The 15309-nt window shown below is 44.9% G+C and overlaps 1 protein-coding gene across 1 annotated transcript; it reads right to left on the reverse strand.

Annotated features, from left to right (window-relative positions):
• Nucleotides 1-5197: 5197 nt before the first annotated feature.
• On the reverse strand, nt 5198-10584 carry LOC118365946 (leiomodin-2-like). Its single transcript, XM_052491913.1, is given in 5 exon segments — nt 5198-5637; nt 7955-8292; nt 8295-8577; nt 8693-9394; nt 9652-10584. Coding segments are annotated over 5 exon segments (1656 nt in total). The 5' UTR covers nt 9931-10584; the 3' UTR covers nt 5198-5583.
• Nucleotides 10585-15309: the final 4725 nt, after the last annotated feature.

Genomic DNA, 15309 nt, shown 5'->3' on the forward strand with positions numbered 1-15309 from the left:
TGCCCTCCGATTTGACACACTGAACTCTGTCTGCAAAGTAATTGGTGAACCAGGCAAGGCAGTCATCCGAAAAACCGAGGCTGTTGAGTCTGCCGATAAGAATTTGGTGATTGACAGAGTCGAAAGCCTTGGCGAGGTCGATGAAGACGGCTGCACAGTACTGTCTTTTATCGATGGCGGTTATGATATCATTTAGTACCTTGAGTGTGGCTGAGGTGCACCCGTGACCGGCTCGGAAACCAGATTGCACAGCGGAGAAGGTACGGTGGGATTCGAGATGGTCAGTGACCTGTTTGTTGACTTGGCTTTCAAGACCTTAGATAGGCAGGGCAGGATGGATATAGGTCTATAGCAGTTTGGGTCCAGGGTGTCTCCCCCTTTGAAGAGGGGGATGACTGCGGCAGCTTTCAATCCTTGGGGATCTCAGACGATATGAAAGAGAGGTTGAACAGGCTGGTAATAGGGGTTGCGACAATGGCGGCAGATAGTTTCAGAAATAGCGGGTCCAGATTATCAAGCCCAGCTGATTTGTACGGGTCCAGGTTTGCAGCTCTTTCAGAACATCTGCTATCTGGATTTGGGTAAAGGAGAACCTGGAGAGGCTTGGGTGAGGAACTACGGGGCGGAGCTGTTGGCCGAGGTTGGAGTAGCCAGGCGGAAGGCATGGCCAGCCGTTGAGAAGTGCTTATTGAAGTTTTCGATAATCATGGATTTATCGGTGGAGACCGTGTTTCCTAGCCTCAGTGCAGTGGGCAGCTGGGAGGAGGTGCTCTTGTTCTCCATGGACTTCACAGTGTCCCAGAACTTTTTGGAGTTGGAGTTACAGGATGCAAACTTCTGCCTGAAGAAGCTGGCCTTAGCTTTCCTGACTGACTGCGTGTATTGGTTCCTGACTTCCCTGAACAGTTGCATATCACGGCGGCTATTCGATGCTATTGCAGTCCGCCACAGGATGTTTTTGTGCTGGTCGAGGGCAGTCAGGTCTGGAGTGAACCAAGGGCTGTATCTGTTCTTGGTTCTGCATTTTTGAACGGAGCATGCTTATCTAAAATGGTGAGGAAGTTACTTTTAAAGAATGACCAGGCATCCTCAACTGACGGGATGAGGTCAATGTCCTTCCAGGATACACGGGCCAGGTCGATTAGAAAGGCCTGCTCACAGAAGTGTTTTAGGGAGCGTTTGACAGTGATGAGGGGTGGTCGTTTGACTGCGGCTCCGTGGCGGATACAGGCGATGAGGCAGTGATCGCTGAGATCCTGGTTGAAGACAGCGGAGGTATATTTGGAGGGCCAGTTGGTCAGGATGACGTCTATGAGGGTGCCCTTGTTTACAGAGTTAGGGTTGTACCTGGTGGGTTCCTTGATGATTTGAGTGAGATTGAGGGCATCTAGCTTAGATTGTAGGACTGCCGGGGTGTTAAGCATATCCCAGTTTAGGTCACCTAACAGAACAAACTCTGAAGCTAGATGAGGGGCGATCAATTCACAAATGGTGTCCAGGGCGCAGCTGGGAGCTGACGGGGTCGGTAGCAGGCGGCAACAGTGATAGACTTGTTTCTGGAGAGAGTAATTTTCAAAATTAGTAGTTCAAACTGTTTGGGTATGGACCTGGAAAGTATGACATTACTTTGCAGGCTATCTCTGCAGTAGACTGCGACTCCGCCCCCTTTGGCAGTTCTATCTTGACGGAAGATGTTATAGTTGGGTATGGAAATCTCTGAATTTTTGGTGGCCTTCCTGAGCCAGGATTCAGACACGGCAAGGACATCAGGGTTAGCAGAGTGTGCTAAAGCAGTGAGTAAAACAAACTTAGGGAGGAGGCTTCTGATGTTGACATGCATAAAACCAAGACTTTTTCGATCACAGAAGTCAACAAATGAGGGTACCTGGGGGCATGCAGGGCCTGGGTTTACCTCCACATCACCCGCGGAACAGAGAAGGAGTAGTATGAGGGTGCGGCTAAAGGCTATCATTGATTGATTGAGCAGACAACAGCTGAGACATATTCACATGGGGTCTTTGAATGGTACATATAGCATTTAATGAATAGATCAGACTTGAATCTTGTATGCTACAGAGCTGTCTGATCTACACTTAATAGTTCTATCTGACTGTCCAGTGATGTTCCACGGCCTGTCTGAATACCTGAATAACCCCCTGGTATGTCTGCTCCCACAAACTGAAATAAGATTGCCTGCATTGTTGATATTTATATTTAATAGTAGTTGGGTGTTATTTCAATCTGTTCCAGGTGATGCCTGTGTAGCTATGCCAACGATAGAGTGGGTGCAGCAGGGTAGAGCGTGTCCTTTGTCCTCTCCCTTGTGCACTTTGGTAGGCCTGCAGGACCAGCGTCCCCTATGAATGGTTTACGAAAGGGGTTACAGTGGGTATGTCACAGTTCCAGGCCACCAGCACTGTGGGAATTACACCTGAGCAGTGAGCTTGGCACCCCTAGTGACAATACACTGGGGACAGAGCATGGACATGGCAACAACGGGACTTACTGTAGGACTGGTGGCATGGCAACAACGGGACTTACTGTAGGACTGGTGGCATGGCAACAAGGGAACGACTGCTTAATGGGAACACATGGACATATGGCGAAAGTCCATGACAGCCACTAAATCTGAGTACTGGAATGCTTGCTGCAGGCCTGTAGACGCGTGATGGGAGGGCTGGACCAAGTAGTGAGAAAAGACTGTATTAACAGCTGTTAACGTTGGTTTCAGTGTGGCCTATGGTCATTGTGTCTCAGTTCCCAGTACTCATGTTGGCTAAACCCACACATGAAACTGTGAGGTCGAACTGAGTCCACATGCCATAACTCATGGACTATTTGTAGTGTGTATGTAGAAGATATTAAACTGGAATGATTGAATAGAGGGATGGAAATAGAAAGAGCAATTTAAAAAATGTATATATGAAAATACAGTTTGCCAGGCAGTGGGATTAAAATAATAACTCAAATGACCTTTCAGTAGACACTTTATTAATTGTTATTTTACCAATCTGCCAGCTACGTTAGGGTCAAGTGTTAAGAGTTACCAATTCTCTCCACATCCTCTTATTGGCTGTTTACACAATCTATTTTTATGACTGTCCACACCGTTTTATATGTGACCCATGTCAGATTTGCACATTCACACTGATGTAGCCTCTGAAGTAGCACACCGATGCAATGCTCATTTTCTGTCACTAGCTAGTTTTCCATCCATTTGGCGACAGATTTTCATGCGAATATTCTAAAATCCGGATAACAAAATATGCGCAGTTTCCACCAAACAGCCTAGTCGCGGATAAAAATCAGTGCGTGATGACATTTTCCACACAAAATGTACCTTTTCTCACTAAATAAACATCTCTAGCCAACAGCACGGATAGGCTAGATTGTATTTAATTAACTAGGCAAACTAGTTATGAACAAATTCTTATTTACAATGACGGCCTACCGGGGACCAGCAGGTTAAATGCCTTGTTCAATGGCAGAACGACAGATTTTTACCTTGTCAGCTCGGGGATTCGATCCAGCAACCTCGCTGGCCCAACGCTCTAACCACTAGGCTATCTTGCCCCATGATGGATTATAGGTAAGAGCGAGAATATTTGTATTAGTGAAACAGAAGTCAATCATCATGTCACCAGAATAAGACTCTCGACCACCGTACGTGCACTCCACCCTGTGAAGTTCATCATCAATTATTTAATGTGTAGCCTAATAACGTGCATGGTTTTGCAAATTATAGTGGGAGGACCACACACCATGTCATCCCGTGACTACTTCGATATTATCGTTATTATATCAATATTTTTTGCACATGTAGGCTTTTCCACCGCCATTTATATCACAATTAATTTTCCCGACACAAATATCTGCATTTATAAAATTGTTCCAAAACTTCCTGTTTCCATCACACCTGTCATTTAGTTTATTTTTTATTTATTTTTATAGTATGACTTCACTCATGAAAACTGGATGGAAACAAGTGTTCCTGGGTAGTTTTCGTTGTAATGGCTGGTCATGTAAAAAGACAGAAACACAAGAGGCAAAAAATCTGAGTCCAAATCATAGAGATCCTATTATTTTAATTCCATCGTCAAGGATAGGTCTCATATGGAGCATTACAATTTATCAGGATTTAGATCCACGTATGCATATGGTGTACATCTAAACTCAAAAGATCAGATTCCATTATTTTTTTTCTTCGGTTTACACATTAGGGAAAGATCAGATATACAGTACCTGATGATAATACCGGATGATACCGAAAACTGTGCTGAAATTGCTCTTCAAGATCGTTGTGTTGTCTAAGTGGTGAATATTGTTTCCCTCCAAGTCAGTTCTTTAATGGAACTGAGGTAAACTGTGTTTTTGCTGAGTTTGATGTCCTTTCCAATTCCATGTGGGAAGCTAGGATGGTTATTTAAGGACAGTTGTGGCTGCTGCCAAAAGCATTTCAGTGTTGTGTTTGCTTTTAACAGCTGTGGGGTGGATTTAGAACCATTCTAGAAAACTCTTCCAAGACACACAAATGCTCAGTGGGAGTATTAGGTGTTCCTCTGCTACATACAATGAGTATAAACTACATTAAGAACACCTGCTCTTTCCATGACAGACTGACCAGGTGAATCCAGGTGAAAGCTTTGATCCATTGTCACCCTTATTAAATCCACTTCAGTCAGTGTAGATGAAGGGAAGGAGACAGGTTAAAGATGGATTTTTAATTCTTGAGACAATTGAGACACAGACTGTGTGTGTGTGCCATTCAGAGGGTGAATGGCCAAGATAACATTTTCAAGTGCCTTTCAACAGGTTTTGGTAGTAGATGCCAGGCACACCGGTTTGTGTCAAAAACTGCAACGCTGCTGGGATTTTCAAGCCCAACAGTTTCATGTGTGTATCACGCATGGTCTACCACCTAAAGGACATCCAGCCAACTTGACACAACTGTGGGAAGCATTGGGGTCAACATGGGCCAGCATCCCTGTGGAACGCTTTCGACACCTTGTAGAGTCCATCCCAACGAATGGAGGCTGTTCTGAGGGCAGCGGGAGGGGGGATGCTGTCCGACAGGAAGATGGATATAACTTTTTGGCTTTTGGGCAGAATCTTTTTGTCAAAACCTTTTTGGACAGAAGCCATAGGACAGTAACTTTAGAACATTACATTTTGTAGAGAATCTTTTGGACAGTCACAGTACCTTTTCAACTGTACCATGGTTTAATCAGCAATAAAATACCATAACACTTCATTGTGTTGTGAATTTTACCTTCATGTTCAATTCATAGAGTATATTCCTCACACACCAAATACAATATTTACAATTATACAAAAACAGGTTACCTCAGTAAACAATTTAGACAACAATGTATACATTTATCATCACAAAAATGTAGACAACCAAAAGCATCCAGCATAAATACATTTAAAAAAGATATGAATTTCATATTTATTTTTTTCTCCAATAGTAAAGGTGTTATTGCAGTGGTAATTTCCAGTATCTTCTCTGAGGAAAAGTCCAGTTCAATCTGAACGTATTGTTTGTGTCCTCAGTAGTCTCAGGGGGTTCCCTGTGTCTTCAGATCAGCTAGTCTCTTCATCAGGGACAAAGACAAACTTCCTCTGTGGAACTTCCACCTGCAATTTAAAAGACAACGATTTCTGTTTTATATGAAACAGGATTTTATTTCTTATGCAAGGTTCCCTCGAAAACAAAAGATTCCGTGAAAACTAGAGCTTTTTCAGAGAGAAATACATGTGAGCAGAAAAAAAACATATATTCTGTAGCCTAATATTGTCCGGTCCTTCCAGGATTTTGTGATTCTGCATTGTTTGTAAAATCAACAATCCCCAACATATTATTCAAGGGCTTGCAAATTTGATCATATTACTGCATAAAACTGTCCGATCATCACACTACAAAAAGAGGGCTCACAATTAAAACCAATCACCATACTTTTACCGCATAAAGTGGTTCAATCAAGCCACATGTCAACAAATGTCTTCCCCGTCAGCGCATTTTCGTGATAAATTGGGCAAAACTCATCACAAAATGTCAGAAATGCAGCAGCAATACCTAATATTTTTGCTCGCAACTGTAACAAAAATCCCTCTGCACTTTCCTTATTTACTCTTTGTTGTCAAAGTTCGTTCTGGCACTGTGAGGCCTCTCCCGTTTCCCTTATCATAGCAGCTGTACAACAGTCCTATTTTTAACTCTAGTTAAGTGGCAGGCATTCACATCCTCTAGACCCTAGCCTTCTGAGGGCAACCAGGATTTTCCACAGTAACAACATAACAAGCAGTTACCACACATTAATGGGCCCACAGAAACACTAGAGACTAGACTACTCTTCTCTCTCATCTCCTTACTCCTTCTATCTATCTATCTATCTATCTATCTATCTATCTATCTATCTATCTATCTATCTATCTATCTATCTATCTATCTCTATCTCTCTCTCTCTCTATCTCTCTCTCTCTCTTATCCCCCTCTCTCTCTCTCTCTCTCTTATCTCCCTCTCTCTCTCTCTTATCCCCCTCTCTCTCTCTCTTATCACCCTCTCTCTCTCTCTCTCTGTCTCTGTCTGTCTCTCTCTCTCTGTCTCTGTCTGTCTCTCTCTCTCTCTCTCTCTCTCTCTCTCTCCCTCTCTTATCCCCCTCTCTCTCTCTTATCCCCCTCTCTCTCTCTCTTATCCCCCCCCCTCTCTCTCTCTCTCTCTCTCTCTCTCTTATCTCTCTCTTATCCCCCTCTCTCTCTCTCTCTCTCTCTCTCTCTCTCTCTCTCTCTTATCCCCCTCTCTCTCTCTTTTTATCCCTCTCTCTCTCTCTGTTTTTATCCCCCCTCTCTCTCTGTTTTTATCCCCCTCTCTCTCTCTCTCTCTCTTATCCCCCCTCTCTCTCTCTCTCTCTCTCTCTCTCTCTCTCTCTCTCTCTCTCTCTCTCTTATCCCCCTCTCTCTCTCTCTCTCTCTCTCTCTCTCTTTATCCCTCTCTCTCTCTCTCTGTTTTTATCCCCCCTCTCTCTCTCTCTCTTATCCCCCCTCTCTCTCTCTCTCTCTCTCTCTCTCTTATCCCCCTCTCTCTCTCTGTTTTTATCCCCCCACTCTCTCTCTCTCTCTCTCTCTCTCTCTCTCTCTCTCTCTCTCTCTCTCTCTCTCTCTCTCTCTGTTTTTACCCCCCACTCTCTCTCTCTCTCTCTCTCTCTCTCTCTCTCTCTCTCTCTCTCTCTCTCTCTCTCTCTCTCTCTCTCTCTCTCTCTCTCTCTCTGTTTTTACCCCCCTCTCTCTCCCTCTCTCTCTCTCTCTGTGTTAGGGACTTCAACCAAGGCTTGTGTTGTGTTTGGCTTTGTTCAGACATACCACAGCGCTTGATGATGGAAAAGTGTCATATGATCGACGTCCATCGTAAAATAACATGTCAACCACAGGAGATGACTCCGACAGCGATGTTCCTCTGTCACCTGTCTAAATCACACTGACCTCTGAGGTATGTGTTCCCTTTGACTGTAGGAATCCACCCTAAGGTTCTCAAAGCACGACCTTATTTATCTTAGACCATTTAGACCAGATACTTTCTCTCAACCATTTTATATGAGTTGTCTTTGACATTTTCCAAGATGACATAGTGTCTCAGTCTGTTGGCTTTGTCACAGAAATAGACACTTTTCCAGATGGAAACATGTGGAAACATGTGAATTAGTCCAAGAATACCCAGCCCAGGATACAAATAGAATAGCCTCCATGTTGGTAAGGGCCAATCGTTTTTCCTGGCCATGTGACCTGACCAGAAAATGACTCTGGGCCCTAATGATGATGTATGAGACTATGAACTCTCATAGGTTTTGTCTCACCAGCTGACCATCTTTAACCCTTAAACCCTTGTTAACTCTTATTGGCTGTGCATGTACACACACACACACATGCACGCACATGTACTCACACACACAATCTCACCTTTCTGAGGGAGCGGACACTGGCATTGCGGATGGAGTCCATGAGCTGGTCGTGTGAGGAGCGCAGTGGAGTGGGTGGCCTGCTGTGCTCCTGGTCTCTGGTCTCTGCCACTGGCCGCAGAGCGTTCTTCAGCTCCTTCAAGATACTGTTGGTCTCTTTCAGTCCTTTCTTCCCCTTCTTCCCCTTCCCTTTCCCTTGCTTCTTAACAACCATCTCGTGGAGCCTGATCACCTCCGCTATCTTCCTAGTCGGCTTCTTCTTCTCTGCCGGGGGCTGGCAGGGCATTGAAGGGGGTGGGGGAGGAGGTGGGGGAGGTGGCGGGGGAGCAGGAGGGGTCTGTTTTTGGGGAGTTTGGGGGATTGCCAAGGAGACACCCGCGGGGAACCGTAGGGCGAAGAACCCGGAGTGGCCTTCAACAGAGCAGTGGTACGGGGGTTAACGGGCCCCTCTGGCCCCGCCTGCTGGTTCTGTCTCTGCTCCTGCAGGCGTTTCTGTCTCTGACGGTCCATGTTACGGGTCAGGATGCCTGTCATGCTCATCCGGGGGCCTGGAAGGTGGAACTGGTAACCCAGCTTGATCAGGGCGTGGTTCTCCCTCAGAACCTTCACCATCTCCATCTCCACCTGACAGAGAGAGAGAGAGAGAGAGAGGGATCGTGAGTTTGTGCTTTTACTATTGCCTGCGCATGTGTGTTGAGCAGCTGCATCAAGATCTAATACCAAGTCCAGACTGACTGACCTGTCCTCCACACATGTGTCTCTGGTTGTGGAAGCGTAGCTCAGTCAGGGTGCTATTGCTAGGCAGAGCCTGAACCATAGCCAGAACCCCTTTCCCTGTCACATAGTTGGACTCGATGTTCACGCTGACGATGGAGGTGTTTTCGCACAGCGTCTTGGCAATGGCCAGCGCCACGGGGTCATCAGCATGCGTGTTGGCCAGGCTAAAGACACGCACGTGTGTGTTGGAGCGCAGTGCCTCAGCGAACTGGATTAGAGTGTCCTGTGAGATGTCCTCGATGTTGTTGAGGTTGACCTCTTTGAGCTCAGGGTCATTATTAAGGACTTTTTCCAGGGCCTCGTCGACAACTGTTGGGTTGCCATCGGCGTTGGGGTCAAGCGGAGGTGGGGGCGGGGTTAGTCTCATAGGCTGCACCCTTGGGAGTCTCAGGAGGCTAGGGGAGGAGATGACGACTGACAGCGGTGATGGAGGACCAGGATCCTTTGGGTGCGCTGCTTCAGGCCTTTCCTCTTCTGGCTCCTCTTTATCCTCCTCATCCTCTGTTTCAGCTTCCTCTTCCTCACTCTCCTCCTCCTCCTCCTCCTCCTCCTCTTCCTCTTCATAATCTTTATTTTCTTTCTTGTTCTCGTCATCCTCCTCTGCTTCGCTGTTGCTTTCTGTCACACATTCTTCCTCGCTCTTTTCGGCATCGTCATCGTCATCCTGTTTAGACATAAGGTGTAAATCTCTCATTAATCTGACTCAGACACATGGTCATGTTCTCTTATAACTGTATTATGTCTAAAGTTAAAGTGGATGATTTGCATTTTTTTTGTGTGAAGGTCCTAACTGGTTCTCCGTTGTACAATAAAGTGATCATTATTGAATAATGAAGCTTCTTAATTGGTCAAACAGAATTTAAGGTTATATAGATCTGAGAGTAGCAAGCTAGCGGAGTTCAGACTCTCCTGATCACTGACCTGTTTGGGACTGCTGGCTTCCCCTCTCTCATCCTCCAGTATCCTCTTCGTCTCCTTCTCCCAGTACTTCAACAGAGAGTCTCTACTGAAGGTGCCAGTGGGGGTCTTCTCCGTCTGGTCCCTCTGTCTCAGACCGATGGGCACGTTGGCATCAGGGTCTATGTCTGCCAGCTCCATCTCCAGCTCTGCTAGCTCCTCTGGGCTGAGAGAAGCCAGTAGTTCATCCTCATCCACATCCTCATACTTACTCAACTCCCGACGGTACCCAAAACCGTTCATTGCTGAAGAGGTTGGCCCCTTGGCTGAGCTCCAGGTAGATGGGGCTCTGTGTGCCGTACGAGTCCGATCAGGATGGGATCTTTCTGGGATAGGTTTCTGGAGTCTTTCTGGAGGTGTGGGTCTAGTCAAGTTCAGTCTCAGCCAGTTCTTTTTGTCCTCTACTGCTTCAGTGAGAACAGTACCAGTGGTGTGTGCAAGGGGCCTAGCTGGGGTGTCTGTGTCGGTGATGTGTGTGTTGAGTGTGTGTCCTGTTCTCCTCTCTTCTAATCTCTCCAGCTGCTGCAGAGGTCTTAAGAGAGGGATCAGTGGGGTGCAACAAAGCGTTGGACCGTGATGCACAGTGCTTTTTTGGGAGGCGCTGCTCAGAGCGGTAGACTAGAGCCACAAAAAGCATGTGAGCTCAGAGAACAGAGCGGCCCTGGTCAGGCATGTCAGCGGATCCCAGCAGCGGCCACATTGTTCATGGCCAAAAAAATGCCCATCCGGACCCAAGAGAGACAGACAGCGAGTCATCGAGGCACATAACGACAAGCAGAGACACAGAGACACATAGCAACACGAAAACACATATTTACACACATAGGGACATCACATCACACATAGAGAAACCCACAGATATAGAACGACATTCAGACTAAGAAACCCACAGAGACACACATCATGACATAAATATGTCTCAAATAGTACACTTTTCCCTAGGTGGCTCTGTTCAAATGTAGTGCACTACATAAGGAATGTGGTGTAATTTCAGATGTGCCTCTAGTAAAGACCATAGAGGTTGGTTATCTCATAAGGGACAGAGTGAATGAGGCTGTATTGAATAGGTTACTTTTCAAGTGGCTTTATCACCAATCAACATTGTTGTGTGACACCACTGGCCATCCCGTGGGATTAACTACTACAGATAACAAGGTTTCTATGGTAACATGTTTCCATGGAGCAGACTAATAGAGCAATAATGTGAAAGTAGAGCTGTATCTTTTAGTGGGCTTTGATTTAGTCAAATGGTTCCTGAAATACTGGGAATAACAGTAGACGATTGCGTTAGTGGGCTTTTTTAAAAGAGGGTTATGTTATCATTTTAGGCTTGTCAGAGTAGAGTGGAGGAGCTTCTCTGAGAGCTGGCAGACAAGACAGTGGGATGTTCTCTATCTCTTCTATACACTGCTGGCTTTGGGCTTTTAATCTGACCTCTTTATACATCACCACTCTGTCTGGCTTAATTAATGAAAAATAGTATTTGCTGGTCTGTTGGCCAAAAATGGTCTGTTTATCTAGTCACTTTAAACAATGCCACTTTATATAATGTTTACGTACCTTACATTACTCATGTCATATGTATAAAGTGGGGCAAAAAAAGTATTTAGTCAGCCACCAATTGTGCAAGTTCTCCCACTTAAAAATACTAGCGAGGCCTGTAATTTTCATCATAGGTACACTTCAACTATTACAGACAAAATGAGAAAGAAAATCCAGAAAATCTCATTGTAGGATTTTTTATGAATTTATTTGCAAATTATGGTGGAAAATAAGTATTTGGTCAATAACAAAAGTTTATCTCAATACTTTGTTATATACCCTTTGTTGGCAATGACAGAGGTCAAACGTTTTCTGTAAGTCTTCACAAGGTTTTCACACACTGTCGCTGGTATTTTGGCCCATTCTTCCATGCAGGTCTCCTCTAGAGCAGTGATGTTTTGGGGCTGTTGCTGGGCAACACAGACTTTCAACTCCCTCCAAAGATTTTCTATGGGGTTGAGATCTGGAGACTGGCTAGACCACTCCAGGACCTTGAAATGCTTCTTACGAAGCCACTCCTTCGTTGTCCGGGCAGTGTGTTTGAGATCATTGTCATGCTGAAAGACCCAGCCACGTTTCATCTTCAATGCCCTTGCTGATGGAAGGAGGTTTTCACTCAAAATTCCACGATACATGGCCCCATTCATTTTTTCCTTTACACGGATCAGTCGTCCTGGTCCCTTTGCAGAAAAACAGCCCCAAAGCATGATGTTTTCACCCCCATGCTTCACAGTAGGTATGGTGTTCTTTGGATGCAACTCAGCATTCTTTGTCCTCCAAACACGACAAATTGAGTTTTTACCAAAAAGTTATATTTTGGTTTCATCTGACCATATGACATTCTCCCAATCTTCTTCTGGATTATCCAAATGCTCTCTAGCAAACTTCAGACGGGCCTGGACATGTACTGGCTTAAGCAGGAGGACACGTCTGGCACTGCAGGATTTGAGTCCCTGGCGGCGTAGTGTGTTACTGATGGTAGGCTTTGTTACTTTGGTCCCAGCTCTCTGCAGGTAATTTATTAGGTCCCCCCGTGTGGTTCTGGGATTTTTGCTCACCGTTCTTGTGATCATTTTGACCCCACGGGGTGAGATCTTGCGTGGAGCCCCAGATCGAGGGAGATTATCAGTGGTCTTGTATGTCTTCCATTTCCTAATAATTGCTCCCACAGTTGATTTTTTTCAAACCAAGCTGCTTACCTATTGCAGATTCAGTCTTCCCAGCCTGGTGCAGGTCTACAATTTTGTTTCTGGTGTCCTTTGACAGCTCTTTGGTCTTGGCCATAGTGGAGTTTGGAGTGTGACTGTTTGAGGTTGTGGACAGGTGTCTTTTATACCGATAACAAGTTCAAACAGGTGCCATTAATACAGGTAACGAGTGGAGGACAGAGGAGCCTCTTAAAGAAGAAGTTACAGGTCTGTGAGAGCCAGAAATCTTGCTTGTTTGTAGGTGACCAAATACTTATTTTCCACCATAATTTGCAAATAAATAAATTAAAAATCCTACAATGTGATTTTCTGGATTTTTTTTCTTCTCATTTTGTCTGTCATAGTTGAAGTGTACCTATGATGAAAATTACAGGCCTCTCTCATCTTTTTAAGTGGGAGAACTTGCACAATTGGTGGCCGACTAAATACTTTTTTGCCCCACTGTATACTGTACTCTATACCATCTACTGCATCTTGCCTATGCCGCTTGGCCATCGCTCATACATATATTTATATGTACATATTCTTATTAATTCCTTTACAGTTGTGCGTACAAGGTAGTTGTTGTGAAATTGTTAAGATTACTTGTTGGATATTACCACATGGTCGGTAACTAGAAGCACAAGCATTTCGGAACACTCGCATTAACATCTGCTAACCATGTGTATGTGACCAATACGATTTGATTTGATTTGTGCAGCTTTGAAGAAGCTCTCCCGTTCAGTCACTCTAAATATTCTAATGACCCTGGGTGATAATAGTCTGGCTAACACCTAACTCTCAAAGTCCTCCTGACTTCAAAGTCAGGAATGGCTCTTTGAAGTCGTGGGCACAATGCGTCGATAATGATGGGGGCTGTGCTTTTTACTGATTGGTTCATCTCTGTGTCTTTCTCACTCAAACACCCGTAGGCACAGTCATACACAGGCCCAGAGCGCCGCCCCCCTTCCATTACAACAGTTGGATTTTCAAATCCAAACAAAGCAGTCTTAATCCCAGAGGGGGAAAAAAACATTTGAGAGAACCAATCAAACCCGTCGCTCAATTTCGGAGCGAATACTGCATTAACAAACGGCCTCCTTTGCAGACTAGTGTGTCACAGCTCTCCCTGCTCTGGGTCACGTGGGCCGCGTCAGCGAGGCTAGGGTAATAATTCTCTTTTGGTAAAGGGCTTGTTGTTGTAGGTGCCTAATTCCAGAAATCCAAAATGGGTTTGACGTGTGTAGATGTATGATGTGTGCATACTGTTTCAGGCAATGGGCAATGATGTGGAGCCTATGAGACTTTTCTGTACATATATTTCTACATACAGCAGAATTGTGTGTCCAAGGCCTCCCAAGTGGAGCAGTGGTCTAGAGATTCTGTTTGAGTCCAGGCTCTGTCGCCGCTGGCCGTGACCGGGAGACCCATGGGGCGGCGCACAATTGGCCCAGAGTCTTCCGGGTTAGGGGAGGGTTTGGCCGGCAGGGATGTCCTTGTCCCATCGCACACTAGCGACTGCTGTGGCGGGCCGCTGACACGGTCACCAGGTGTACGGTGCTTTGTCTGACAAGAAGCAGTGCGGCTTGGTTGGGTTGTGTTTCGGAGGACGCATGGCTCTCGACCTTCGCTTCTCCCGAGTCCGTTCGCCAGTTGCAGCGATGAGACAAGACTAACTACCAATTGGATCCCATGAAAAAGGGGTCAAAAATAATAATTAAAATGTAAAACATAATTGTGGGTCCAATACATTTTTCCCTTGGGGACAATAAAGTGTATTGTATTGTGTAATGACACCCAGAAAGGGGCTACTGTGAGTGAGGAGGATGGAGGATGGGCTTTAGGTCAATGTGGTCTCAGGGCAATTCATATTATTCTGTATGTAAATCTGTGACAATCCATTTAGTATGATGTGTTACGTAACATTAGGTTACAACTATGAATGGAATAGCGGTCGTACATATGTTACAAATTAGAGGATATATAATATAATATAATATATGCCATTTAGCAGACGCTTTTATCCAAAGCGACTTACAGTCATGTGTGCATACATTCTACGTATGGGTGGTCCCGGGGATCGAACCCACTACCCTGGCGTTACAAGCGCCATGCTCTACCAACTGAGCTACAGAAGGACCACATATATGATATATAGTATCATCCCACTGGGCACACAATGTCATTTCAACATGGATAATTGGGTAATATTTGGTTGAGACGATCAAAAAGACAGCTAAAAGTTAGTTGAATGTCCAATGTGTTACCACTATGCTTTCAACCATCAAAAACACAACCAAATTCCAATGAAAAAAACAACAATTTAAAGAACAGCATAGTTCAAATGGGAATATAATGTCAAATATTTTGTTTATTTATACAACATATTATCACTGTGCTTCATCTAATAGCGGAACCAAATGACCTGGATTGCAGTTAAAATTACGTTAAAAGTACATGGTGCAAGTCATCAATGCTGTTCAAGATTCTGCTTCGATTATTACAGCAGTTTTGAAGATCTCCACAGTCCTGCGACAACCCATGCATGCTACTGTATCTTGAACATGCACACTCTATATGATTACATAAGTAGACATTTATAGTAACAGGAACCTCAGAATGTGGCCATGGATGTGTTACTCATTTTAAGGTTGAATGTTACATTAGTTTGTAAGATAGTTTAGGCTATTTACTCTATTTTGAATATCCCACCGATCCTTTACTTAAAATAGCCTCCAACACTCTACTCAGCAAATCGGATGTAGTCTACCACAGTGCCATCTGTTTTGTCACCAAAGCCCCATATACTCCCCGAGGGCTAGCCCTCGCTTCATATTCATCACCAACCCCACTGGCTCTAGGTCATCTATAAGTCTTTGCTAGGTAAAGCCCC

Source organism: Oncorhynchus keta, chromosome 33, assembly GCF_023373465.1.
Source record: "Oncorhynchus keta strain PuntledgeMale-10-30-2019 chromosome 33, Oket_V2, whole genome shotgun sequence".
NCBI classification, from domain to species: Eukaryota; Metazoa; Chordata; class Actinopteri; order Salmoniformes; family Salmonidae; genus Oncorhynchus; species Oncorhynchus keta.